Here is a 12,789-nt window from a genome sequence, read left to right as displayed (position 1 = left end):
TCCTGTGGTGATTTCTTTCTAACCTTACATTTGGATTCTTTATGCCATTGTTTCGCATGCCTAATCAAAAGAACTCACTTGGAACATTTGTTAAAATGCAGATTCCTAAAACCCATCCCCTGAATCTCCTGGGGAAGAGTCCAGGAATTTTTTGCATGAATTTGTGTATTTTTAACAATTGCCACCAGATGATTCTTATGATTTGGCAAGTTTGGGAGACATTGAACTATAGGATTCCCTTAGTTTAGCAAACTCTTCTAGTATCTTTTAAAATGCAATTTATTTTCTAAAATCCAATTTAAAAGACTTTAGGAACACATGGCATAGTCAAATTGAGGCACCTCCTAAGAACGCAGCCCTACCAACTCAAGCCCTCTGAGGATGTTCTAGGAACACCTAGGTTGCTGGGTAAGGTAAGGAAGAGGACACCTCTCAGTGACACCTCTTTCTCTGGTTCTGTTGCCCTCCAGGTGGCTTGCAGTTCGTCTGGAGCTGATTGGGAACCTGATCGTCTTCTTTTCATCCTTGATGATGGTTATTTATAGAGATACCCTAAGTGGGGACACTGTGGGCTTTGTTCTGTCCAATGCACTCAGTGTGAGTCTGAAGGCTGGGAGTTTGGTTGAATTCATGCATTATTCTTAAATGGAGTCTAGGGTATACCGTGGAGTCTGTGTTCTTGATTCCTTTCTAGATCCAGAGGGACCAGGGGAGACTGAGGTTCAAACCCTGGCTCCATCTCTTACTAATTGTGTAACCCATGGACAGACTCCTTTCCCTTTCTAAGTAGGTACCAGTGTCATCTGGGAAACTGGACATAAATTTTCTTGCCCTGGGTAGTTAAGGAAGCAATCTCAGATGATTCAATCTAATAGTTTCCTGTCTCTTTGCTTGATTATAATCAAAAGAGAAAATAAATGAGTTTCTATTATAATACAGCAGTAACCAGAAAGTCTTCTGAACAAATAACTTCGATGTTTATTTTTTAAATCACAGAATAATTGGAGTTAATTTTAATAAAGAATATAGAGTCTAATGGAACTATATAATGCATCCCCCGTTTGACTAAGGGATAGATATCAGATGTTATTTCCTACCACTCAGTGACTGGCACTATGGTAAATGTTTAATGAATGATACTCATTTAATGAGTCATTTGGCCAGCTTTTGTGGACTCTTTCTGAACTAATATACTGGGGGTCTGCATAGCTACCAGCAGGCTCTATATGGTGCTATTTTCAGTTGGCGTTAATAAGGCCCAAGGTGATCATGGCAGGACACCCAAAAGGACTCTGTCATTTACCAGAATCACTGGGTTCCTTGTGCCACTGCCCTTTCATCCCCTCATTTCTAGGCTTAATAACGTAGGACAGATGGGGCAAAGAGTTGGAGAACTATTATATTGAACCAAAACAAAATAATTCAAATATCAACAATTCATATGGTCCAGCCTTCACCAAGTGGTTACTCATAGTCCCCAGCCTCCTGTGCTCTCCCTCTCTCCAACCACCATGTGCTCTACAGAGATTCCCTGTGTGTACGTGCCAGGACTACATTTTTGCCTGAAGAAAGCTTGCATGTGAGAAGCTTGCCTCTGAGTAACCCACAGATTCCCTGGACTCTGGCCCAGATCATGACAGTCATCTTCCCAGTGGTTAGATGTTATCTCTGTGATGGCAGGAAGGCACCTGGAGTTTATTGGGGTAACAGAGGACAAGGGTCCACGTGGATGTCCCACCTTGAGGGCTGGGTTCTCAATGGAGCTGTTGTTGAGAGCAGAGAGAGGTGGCAGTTTTTTGGAAGGCCTTCTCCTACCCAGTGTCTTTCCTTATGCTTTCCCCATTGGTAGAATGCCACCCCTAACCCCTAAGGGCTTACAGGCAGGAGACCCGCACCAACGGCCAGCCTCTCCAGCCTCAGCTTTGGCCCTAGGCCACTCCAAGCTAGTAGTGCCTTTCCTGTGAGCACCACACAGTTGAGCACTGAACTGTCCTCCCACCTTTCAATGCACCGGCCTCATTTCCTCCCCCAAGGAGGTGCGGATTGTCTCTTATACTTCTCCTTGCTCTCTTGTAGAGCCGGGCATAGTGCTGCGTGCAGAGTAGGCACTAGATTGACCTTGTGGTTTAACTGGTTGGGTTGGTTTCTGAGCCTGAGATGATCCTTAGTCTTCCAGTTTTTCTGTAGATCACACAAACCCTGAACTGGCTAGTGAGGATGACGTCAGAAATAGAGACCAACATTGTGGCTGTTGAGCGAATAAATGAGTACATAAACGTGGAAAATGAGGTAAGGAGGAATCAGAGGAAGCCAGGGACAAGGCCAAAAAAAAAAAAAAAAAAGCCACCGCTTTGAGAATGCACCTTCACCTTATCTAGAGATTTCACATGGGGTCATAAAGGTTCTCTGGAAGTCTCCCTTGCTCTAACTGAAAGAACCTAATTTCTTGAAACCTAAAATAGGTAATGGTTTGGGAGAAGTCAGGTCTTGGGATGCACCAAGTTAAACAGTGGCTTCATTCTGGAGAGGCACAGAACAACCTCGTGGGATAGGGTTTCTTTAATTGAATAAGGTAGGACCCTTCTGCAAGTACCAGTCTAGTTCAGGCTATTCAATGCAGATGCTCACGGGTGGCTGGCACACTGCTACCGTTCTGTGACATGAGTCCTGTGGGGACGGTTGAGCGAGTTGTCACCGTGTAAAGCACTTTTCCTCCTGTCGCCTTGCCAGGCACCATGGGTGACTGATAAGAGGCCTCCAGAAGGTTGGCCCAGCAAAGGGGAGATCCGGTTTAGCAACTACCAAGTACGGTATCGGCCTGAGCTGGATCTGGTACTGAAAGGGATCACTTGTGACATTAAGAGCACGGAGAAGGTAGGTGGAGCTGAAGAAAGGCCTGGGTGAGTCCTTGTGAACATAGAGGTGGAGAGCAGTGGACTCTGGGCTTTCATTAATCTGGTTGAAGTGAGAGGGTTGGGGCGCTTCCTCTGCCCTGGGGAGGTGTAGGGACACAGCGCCACCACCAGAGGGCAGGATATCCACACAGGATCAAACAGACTTAGGGGAGGGCTGAGCAAGAGAGCCCTTACAGGCTATCTATCTCCCCGTCCGCATCCTCTCCTCCTGTGGCTGACTGAGCTCATTTCCTGTAAGCGCCAAGGCTTGTAGAGGGGGGAAGTCAGGAAGCACCGGCCTGGGGAAGGAACCGGTGGGAACAGCTGTGTGGAGGTTTGTCCCTGCAGAGAGAATGGCCTAGTTCTCCTTCTGGTCTGCAAAGTCCTGGTATGGTTTTCTTGTTCTCTGAGGACTTGGGGTCTGATGCAGGGCCAAAAAAATGTCTGGGTACTGATGCTCAGGTCCAGGGCAGGGTCTGCTTCTCAGACCTGATGTCAGACCCAATCCTTCCCTTCTCCTCACTTTTAACAAGGATTTTTTTAAAAATCTATAATTTCCGAGAATAATTGCAACAGATGTGTACATTTCCAGCAGTCAATGTAGTTCTCAGCAAGCAACAAGTTAGGAGGTAGGATGGGAAAGCCATCCTTTTCTGACATCCAGGTACTTTTTTCCCCACCAAAACCAAAATCAGTTTAACATCTTAGAGATGGAGTAGCCAGTCACTGTCTTTTTCCACCTGTGATTATGAATGTCCCAGGCTAAATTGTTGCCCTCAATAATTACATGGTGAACTAACATGCAAAGGAACTGTATTTACAGATTGGCGTGGTGGGCAGGACAGGAGCTGGGAAATCATCCCTGACAAACAGCCTTTTCAGAATCCTAGAGGCTGCAGGAGGCCAGATCACCATTGATGGGGTAGATATTGCTTCCATTGGGCTCCACGACCTCCGAGAGAAACTGACCATCATCCCCCAGGTGAGCTGTAGGATGTACTCTGTCACATGCAGCTTGTTCTACAGGAAACATGTGCACCTTCTTCTTGATGTGTGTTCATTTGGTGGCATCATTTCTGCCATCTACCTGGGATACCTAAGCTAGTTCCCTAAGACACATTGCTTCCAGAACTTACAAAAATAAGTTTTACATTTTTTGGTAATATGCTTGTGTGACTGTCAGTATCTAACCAGTAGGTGGCAGCAACACAGCAGAAGTCAAATGGAGCAGATGATTGATTAGCATTTCTATAGCCCATCATGGTTTGCAGGACCTTTGCAATCAGCATTAGCAGTTTTGCTGCTGAAGGTTGAAACTATTAAGCTTTGTACTCCCCATTTGATATGGTTAAAAGAGAGGGGAGGGAATCTGTGGCAATTTTTGCCAGTAAGCGGAATGGTTAGTGCACCAGCAAGAAAGTCTTCCCTGCAGCTTCCTCTCTAGACCCTCCCTAACAAGGACTGCCCTGGAGGCTCTCGGGGTCTGTGGGTCCTCATCAGAACCTGTCCTCTGCTTGCTGCAGCCAAGTCTCTGGGGTGGCTTTGGTCTGTCTGGTGTTTGCTCCCTTTGTTACACTCCTTTCTCCAGCCTCTCCAAGAGCGTAAGAAATTCTTCTCTTGTAACTATATGACCCCTTCCCCTGTCTGCCCCTGATCCCTCCACCTCCAAACCATGAGTTTTCATTTGGGGGTGTGGGACGTTCCTCTCATCTTTTTAAGGGATGCTAAGGCAAATTTGGAAATCCATAAATGAATTTCAGAATGAAAAACAACAACAAAACCAAGGACTTCTCTTAATGCTGTGTTTAACTCCCCGTGTTTAGCTCAAGCCTTCAGCGGGGAAATCTTGGAGAAGCTGGACCACTAACTAACCAGCTTTCCATCTCAGACCAGTCCTGCTCACTTTCTTGGCCACAAAGAATTACCGGTTCCTTTTCTTTTTAAAAAAAAAATTTAAATATATATATGTGTATATGTATATATATATATTAAAAGCCAGATGTTTATTTTTTTATTTATTAAAAAAATTTTTTTTATTTTTATTTTTGGCTGCATTGCTGCACGGGGGCTTTCTCTAATTGTGGTGAGTGGGGGCTACTCTTCGTTGCAGTGTGTGGGGTTCTCATTGCGGTGGCTTCTCTTGTTGCGGAGCACAGGCTCTAGGTGCGTGGGCTGCAGTAGTTGTGGCACGTGAGCTCAGTAGTTGTGGCTCGCGGGCTCTAGAGTGCAGGCTCAGTAGTTGTGGCGCACGGGCTTAGTTGCTCCGCAGCATGTGGGATCTTCCCGGACCAGGGCTCGAACCCGTGTCCCCTGCATTGGCAGGCGGATTCTTAACCACTGTGCCACCAGGGAAGTCCCTACTGGTTCCTTTTCTGACATTAGCCCCAGTAACTCCCTCGTCCCTTGACTTGCAGGATCCCATCCTGTTCTCTGGGAGCCTGAGGATGAATCTAGACCCTTTCAACAACTACTCAGACGAGGAGATTTGGAAGGCCTTGGAGCTTGCTCACCTCAAATCTTTCGTGGATGGCCTGCAAGCTGGGTTGTCCTACGAAGTGACAGAGGGCGGTGACAACCTGAGGTAATGTTTCATAACCCACTTCCCCCACAGGCTGTGGAGGAGGCGAGGGGACCACTACTTTTAAAAAAATTTTATTTATTTATTTATTTATTTATTTTTGGCTGTGTTGGGTCTTCGTTTCTGTGCGAGGGCTTTCTCTAGTTGCGGCGAGCAGGGGCCACTCTTCATCGCGGTGAGCGAGCCTCTCACCGTCGCGGCCTCTCTTGTTGTGGAGCACAAGCTCCAGACGCGCAGGCTCAGTAGTTGTGGCTCACGGACCCAGTTGCTCTGCGGCATGTGGGATCTTCCCAGACCAGGGCTCGAACCCGTGTCCCCTGCATTGGCAGGCAGACTCTCAACCACTGCGCCACCAGTGAAGCCCGGGACCACTACTTTTGTTACTCATGCATGGTGGCGCCTGGCATCAAAGAATTTTCACTCTCCAGGTCTAATTCCTAATGCATAAAACGAACCTGTTGTGAAGATTAAAATAGATGTGAATGTGCTTGGAAACTCTTGAAAACCTTTGTCAGTAAACATACCCTCACAGGACATTACAAACATGAGCTTGCAGATCCCACTGTTGTGCGGGTTTTCAGCTGCACTCTGCAATCAGGCTGAAAACAATCCCCATGCCTGGCCCAGCCCCAGAGAGTCTGATGTAATTGGTATGTGGCATTGCTGGAGATGGGAGTTCTAAAGGATCCCCAGGGGTTGTTACAGGCACCTCACTTTGAGAAGCCCTGATCTAAGGAGCACGTGGAAGATGGAGATGTGCTGTCTGCAGGGTCCTTGGAACACCATAAACCAGCACAAAGACTCTTTTGGCTTCACAGTTCTTGTTACCTTTTCAAAGTGTTTCCTCATATGTTGACACTTCACACTTTCTGTCAGTTAACAAGTTGGCCTGGCATTTTCCCTACAACAACCTCTTTTTTCCCTCCACACACTGATGGTCAGCTCTCAGTCAAAGCTGGTGGCTCAGGGGCGGGCCTTGCTGCAGCCCTGGTGCCTTCAGAGTGGTGGGCAGGGCAGGGACCATTAGCAGTTGGAGCTCAGAAGGGAAGGCTCAGTAGCTCAATTAATGGACCCACTGCTCTGGCTTCACCTGGGAGCTTGTTATAAATGCAGAATCTCAGGCTCTATCCTACTACTCAGAATCCGCCCTTTATCAAGAGTCCCAGGTAATTTGTGAGCACATTACAGCATGAGATGCACTGCCTAGAAGGTTGAGTCTTAAGTAGGCTGCACGCTAGAATCACTCGGGAAACTTAAAGTCCCAGTGCCCAGGCTGTACCCCAGACCGGTTGCATCAGGGCCCCAGGTGATTTCAGTGTGTAGCCCCAGGGAACACTTGTGAGCCTTGGTAGAGAACACCAGCATGTTTGTTTTCCCTCAGCGACAGGTCTAGGAACTAGCAGGACTGAAGTAGGTCTTCAGGCCTATTAAAAAGGCCATTCAAACATTCAGTCAACAAACATATATTGAGCACCTACTGGAAATACAGAGGAAAATGCCATAGACCCATCCATGCCCTCCTAGCACTTACAGTGTGATGGAGAAGACACACCTGGTGTGAGTAAATTCTGTGCAGTAAATGCTGCAGGTGTGCAGGGCCATGTGGGCAGAATGTGATAGGGGCCTAAGAACAGAATCACACCATCCTTCTCTGTGCATGCTGGGAGACACTTAGCTGGCATTACCAGCGCCTTGATTTCAGACCTGGTGTGGGGCTGTTGAAACCTAAAATTCTCTGATCAGAGACTGGAGATCAGTCAGCTTCGGGAGAGTCAGCAGCTGAAAAGCCATACTGATGCCTCAGCAACAGCCTGTTAACTATGAAGTCCAACTGAACCAGGCGGGAGTTGGGAAGCGTTAAGTAAATAGTTTTTCAGTGTCTCTGTTCTTACGTTACAGAGAAAAACTGGAAGTTCATCTTGGGTGACTTCTCATCTCCTGCAGAAATTTTCTTACAGAGAATTACAGAACTTTAGCCACCCCCTGTTTAATACGTTCCCTAATGGCCACAGCAGGAAAGAGCAATTCCAAATTCACGAATATTTCCTCCACATCATTTCCCAAATCTTCTTTATGTAAGTAAGAAGCCCAGCCTTCATTACTGGCTTTTAGCAATTTAAAGTGATTTGCCTTTTACAGGCATATTCGAATTCCACAAACATTGCATCTCACACCAAGACATCACGTTCATTAGATAGCAACGGTTTCTAATCAAGGGAGAAGGCCTTGAACAAATAATTAGACTTGAGACTAGAATTACACATTAAAATAACAAATGGATTTGCTAAGGCCACTAAGAAATGCCACTGGGGCATTCTCATGCGGTTTCACCCTATACTAATGGTGTCAGGTCAAATACTGCTGAAGTGGTGTACTGAGATATCACTGTAGCTAAATGCAAAGCACTATTCTGGGGCTAGAGTTTTCCAAACTTGTTAAACATGATAATCTCCTGGGGTGTATTCAAAATACAGGTTCCTAGGCTCCTCCCCATTCTGATTGAGAGCAGGGCCCAGAAATAGGAATTTTTAAATTAAGTACCTGCGGTGGGTCTTCCAATTAATTGAGAAAGTTTGGCAAACATTGCCCTTGGTAACAATAAACAGCTAGTGGAAGAGGCTAAGGCATTCTAGGGGAATTTGGAAGTGTGGGTTTTGAAAGTCTGATCTGGAACATGAAATCTGCCCCTCCAACCCCCAACCCAGGTTATTCCTTGGTCCTTAGGGGCTAATGCTTTGTTTCTTCCACTGGCTGCAGCATAGGGCAAAGGCAGCTACTGTGCCTGGCCAGGGCTCTGCTTCAGAAATCCAAGATTCTGATCATGGACGAGGCCACTGCTGCGGTGGATCTAGAGACAGATCACCTCATCCAGACAACCATCCAGACTGAGTTCTCCCACTGCACGACCATCACCATTGCCCACAGGCTGCACACCATCATGGACAGTGACAAGTGAGTCGGGGGGCAGAGCTCGATAGCCACGGCTTAACCCTTTGTCAACAGCGATAGCATCGGCCGTGAGGTCTCTTTACAGAAAGTTGAACTACCATCATTTTATTGATGAAGAAATGGAGGCTGAGAGATTGCAAGTAATTTGCCCAAAATTATACATCAAGCTAATGAAGGTCAACAGGGTTAAGGGAACTGTCTTGAAGGTAAAATGGGAAACTGTGAAACTATTAACTGAGTATGGGGGGTGGAGGCCCAAGCCAGGAGTGATATATATTGCTCCATAGACCTTCCCAACTAAGCTGGGTCTCAGCTGCTCCCCCTGTAAACAGAAGCTTTCTGTTCCTTCTAACTCTGACAATCTGACAATTCAAAATGGGTGGGGTCAGTAATCTTAAAACTGAAGAGAACAGGCTCCCTTTTTTGACCAAGGGGAAGGCTCCCTTTTTAAATCAGTGTATCCTTAAACAATGTGTATCCTTAAAAAAAAGAAAGAAAAAAAACTTACGTAAATAGTATAAGAATATATGCAGTATAAGTCTATTTTGTTCAGTATTCCACATGGAATCCAAGTTGGTGCAGATAGGCGCTGTTCAGTCATTCTCGCTGCGTTGTAGCCTGGTATGAATAAACATACTGTTATTGTATTGGTCACCTGGACCCGCGCTGGTGTCCTAGCCTAGAGACCCCTCGTCTTGGCCAGGGAGCTTCTTTTTCCGCTCAGATTCGCACAGCCAATAACAAAACCGATGCTAAGACTTTCCAGCACAAGCTTTATTCAATGGCCAAAGAATGGAGAAGTGGGAATTAGTTCACAAATCAACTTTCTCAACCCGATTTGGGCGGAGACACCATTTATATAGGAGGGTTGAGGGGAAAAGGGAGGGAATTGGAAAGAGTGGGAGGAATATCTATGACTAATCTGAGAAGGAGGGGTGTGGTTTGGACGGGAACTGATGCAACCCTCCTTTTCAGTCCTTGTATGGGCTTTTCCGGTTGTTGTCATGGCAATTGTCCATATCATGGTGCTGGTAGGTGTGTCATTCAGCATGCTAATATATTACAACAAGCATAATGAGGCCCAAGATCTACTGGAAATCAAATCTTCCACCACCTTGGGCCTAGTTTGTTCTAACCAGTTCTTGTTTTTCTCTTTGCAGCTTCCTCCTGAAACTTAGATACGAGCACTTGGTTTCCATTTGAGGGAGGGGCAGGGGTATGATTCTGGGGCAACAGCCTTGGTAACAATATCGAGACTTAGTTCTGGTTATTATAAATGCCAAGGTTTGAGACGCTGCTTTCTAAGACTTCTCTCTTTTTTGTTTCAGGGTAATGGTCCTAGACAATGGGAAGATTGTAGAGTATGGCAGCCCTGAAGAACTGCTGAAAAACACTGGCCCCTTTTATTTTATGGCCCAAGAAGCTGGCATTGAAAATACGAACTGCACAGCATTCTGACAGCAAATCTTACAGGTTAGAGAAGGACTACTAGGATCATTCCTTATTTTTTGTGAAGCGTATCATACATATAAAAGTGTGTGTAAAATGCATGTTTTAAATAAGGATCATAAGTGAACACCCACGTCCCTGCCAGCCAAGATTTTTTTTAATGAGTATTACCAGCTACATCAGAAAACCCCTTATGATCCACCTTGATGGTACCTCCTTGCTACCCACACCCCACAAAAAGCACCACCATCCTAATTTTTGTGATAATTATTGCTTTGCTTTTTGTTTTAGTTTTACCACTTTCCTTAAACAACATGTACCATATTTTTAGCTTCTGTGAATGGCCTGACTCATACTGCATGTATTCTTCTATGACTTCTTTTGTTCAATATTATATTTGAGATTCATGCACGTCCATGCGTGAGGCTGGTTCATTCTCACTGCTCTGTAGTACAGCAGTGTGTGAAAACGCCAGTTTATCCAATTTAGGTTGGTCAGCAGTGGGGTTATTTCCAGGCTTTGTTGTTTTTCCCTGTTATGAACAGTACTGCTATGAACATTCTGGTACATAACTCCTAAGATACATGTGTAAGAGTTTCTTTAGGCATAACGTAAAGGAATGGGAGGTGTGCATATGTTTAAATGCATACAGTAGGCAACGCCAAACTGTTAATGCCAATTTAAAACATTTTTGTCAATCTGATGAGTATGAATTGGTGTCTCCTTGAGGTTTTTAAATGTATAGTTCCCTGGTTACCATTGAGGTTTCCGTATGCGGTGTCTGCTGGTTCTTGTTCACGGTGCTTTATTTCCTTGGATACCTTGTGAATGTTTACCTTAAGTTGCTCAATCTCCTTAGCATTTTTTAAAAAACTGAAGTATAGTTGATTTGCAATATTGTGTTAGCATTTTACCTGTGGACATTCTTTGAGGCCTGAGTTGAATCTGAGCTCTCTTAAGAGGAATTGTGAAAGCTTCTGCCTGCCACCTGGGGGCATTACCCAGAAACAATTTGAATTAAATACTTCACTAAGGGGTTTCAAACCTTACAGTTAGTGGGACTTCAGACCACAGTCCTGTGCGAGAGCCAGCTTGTGGTTTACAGAATCTCAAGGGAGCTTCTTCCCCTTGATCTAGCAGCAGGTTGGAGATGGACATGTGGCCTTGTTGACTCCTTCCGCGTGGCGGGGTTTATTCTTCACTCACTTGTATACCACAGTACAGCCCTTTCGGGCTCGGGTTCGTCAGAGGGTCTCCTGTAGCTTCTCCATCTTTGGCAAGCCTTGGCGTTCTCTCTTGCCTCAGTATCCTCTGTTGTCCACAAAGGTCAAGGTCTCCAGGTTTCAGAAGTCACCCTAAGCCTTGACCCTTCTTCTCCTTCCAGGGTTTTTTGTGTCACATTATTTTGGGTTCAGCATATTCCTTACCTCCATTTCAGTGATGCAGTTATGAAAGATTTTTATTTATTCATCACTGTAGCTATTTGTTGAATGAGATGCTCAGAGACTTAAACTTCCTAAATGAGGGGCTTATACAGCTGCAAGGCAGGATGAGGAAGGGACAAGTTTCCTCCTATTTGCTCTAATCCCATCAGCATCACTCTAGCAATGTTGGTTTCCCCGCAGTGGCAGTTTTTCCAATACTGACAAAACCAGTGTGGTTTTGCCAGCACCAGCGGAGCAGCGCCCCCTTCTGGGAAGTCTGGGTTTCAGTTTCAGTGACGCCAGCCTCTTCCCTTTTGTTCCCGCAGCCCTAACTGTGATGTTTGCTTTTGCCCTTGCTAGCTCTCTGATACTTGTTTTCCTTTGGCCCTTTCTTCAATGCCTATTTAATGATTCTTTATATTGCTCTATTAAAATAACCTGTGGTTTTTGTCTCCTGACTAACCGAATAGATACAACCTTGGAGATAATCCAGTTCAAGTCCCTTATTTTTTAGATAAGCACCAGACTGCGAATGGTTATATGATATCCGGAGTCAAAACATGAGTGTTCATGGCAGAGCCAGGGCCAGAAACCAACTTCCTGATTTGATCTAATGATTTCTTCTTTTTCCTATAATGGGAGAGGGTTTTCGATCTACCTTCTCCTGTGGATGCAGATGAAGAGAGGGGAAGCGTTATCTTTTTCTCAGTAGTGATGACTCAGACATCCAGTGAAGGTGGAGGGAACCAGAACCAGCCTGGATCCAAAACTTTGATGACGACTCCTCCCCTCCAGATCTTCTGTTGGCCCAGGACCCGGGTAACCCAATCCACACTATGGACCACTTACAACATAATCGCTTTTTCCTACTTTCCTTCTGAGGTCCTCTTCGCTGCTTATCCTTGAAGCATTAAGATGTCCCTATGTTTTTGTTCTTGACCCCCCAGTTCCTCTATATTTTCTCTGTAATTGATTTCATACACTCTTGTGGTTTCAACTTCTACACATACGATTCTCATTTCTAGCCTCTTCCTCTGCTCCAGTTTTGAGATTCATATATTCAGTTGCTTCTGGTATTATCACCTGGATATCCTTCAGGTGTCTGACATGCAAATCACCCTACCTTGACAGACCTGTCTACTTTTTTTTTTTATAGAGCAGGTTCTTATTAGTCATCAGTTTTATACACATCACTGTATACATGTCAATCCCAATCGCCCAATTCATCACACCACCACCACCACCCCGCCGCTGTCCCTGCATGGTGTCCATACGTTTGTTCTCTACATCTGTGTCTCATTTTTTGCCCTGGAAACAAGTTCATCTGTACCATTTTTCTAGGTTCCACATATGTGCGTTAATATACGATATTTGTTTTTCTCTTTCTAACTTACTTCACTCTGTATGACAGTCTCTAGATCCAACCACGTCTCAACAAATGACTCAGTTTCATTCCTTTTTATGGCTGATCAATATTCCATTGTATATATGTACC

General features: G+C 45.2%; 2 protein-coding genes across 6 annotated transcripts in view; one reads left to right on the top strand and one right to left on the bottom strand.

Annotated features, from left to right (window-relative positions):
* Nucleotides 1–10,281, top strand: part of ABCC2 (ATP binding cassette subfamily C member 2) — a 62,402-nt gene extending 52,121 nt beyond the window's left edge. For 2 of the 4 annotated variants that reach the window (XM_059900500.1, XM_059900503.1), the window contains 7 exons: nt 471–597; nt 2,188–2,289; nt 2,731–2,874; nt 3,718–3,876; nt 5,309–5,475; nt 8,230–8,424; nt 9,750–10,281. In XM_059900500.1, coding sequence (XP_059756483.1) covers nt 471–597; nt 2,188–2,289; nt 2,731–2,874; nt 3,718–3,876; nt 5,309–5,475; nt 8,230–8,424; nt 9,750–9,879 — 1,024 coding nt within the window. In that variant the 3' untranslated portion in view covers nt 9,880–10,281. The remainder of the gene's footprint in view (nt 1–470; nt 598–2,187; nt 2,290–2,730; nt 2,875–3,717; nt 3,877–5,308; nt 5,476–8,229; nt 8,425–9,749) is intronic. The other 2 variants (XM_059900501.1, XM_059900502.1) reach the window with 2 other exon arrangements.
* The window catches only part of DNMBP (dynamin binding protein), a 154,341-nt gene that overhangs the window by 730 nt on the left and 140,822 nt on the right, over nt 1–12,789 (bottom strand). Inside the window, exons 17-18 of one of the 2 annotated variants that reach the window (XR_009498045.1) lie at nt 8,930–9,039; nt 4,964–5,927 (exon numbers count right to left, since the gene is read on the bottom strand). The gene's annotated coding sequence lies outside the window, so the exon portion shown is untranslated. Of the gene's footprint in view, nt 1–4,963; nt 5,928–8,929; nt 9,040–12,789 lie in introns of those variants that run through there. The other variant, XR_009498046.1, reaches the window with a different exon arrangement.

The sequence above is a fragment of the Balaenoptera ricei genome, chromosome 16 (assembly GCF_028023285.1).
Source record: "Balaenoptera ricei isolate mBalRic1 chromosome 16, mBalRic1.hap2, whole genome shotgun sequence".
NCBI lineage: Eukaryota > Metazoa > Chordata > Mammalia > Artiodactyla > Balaenopteridae > Balaenoptera > Balaenoptera ricei.
This window is presented reverse-complemented; position numbering and strand designations above follow the sequence as displayed.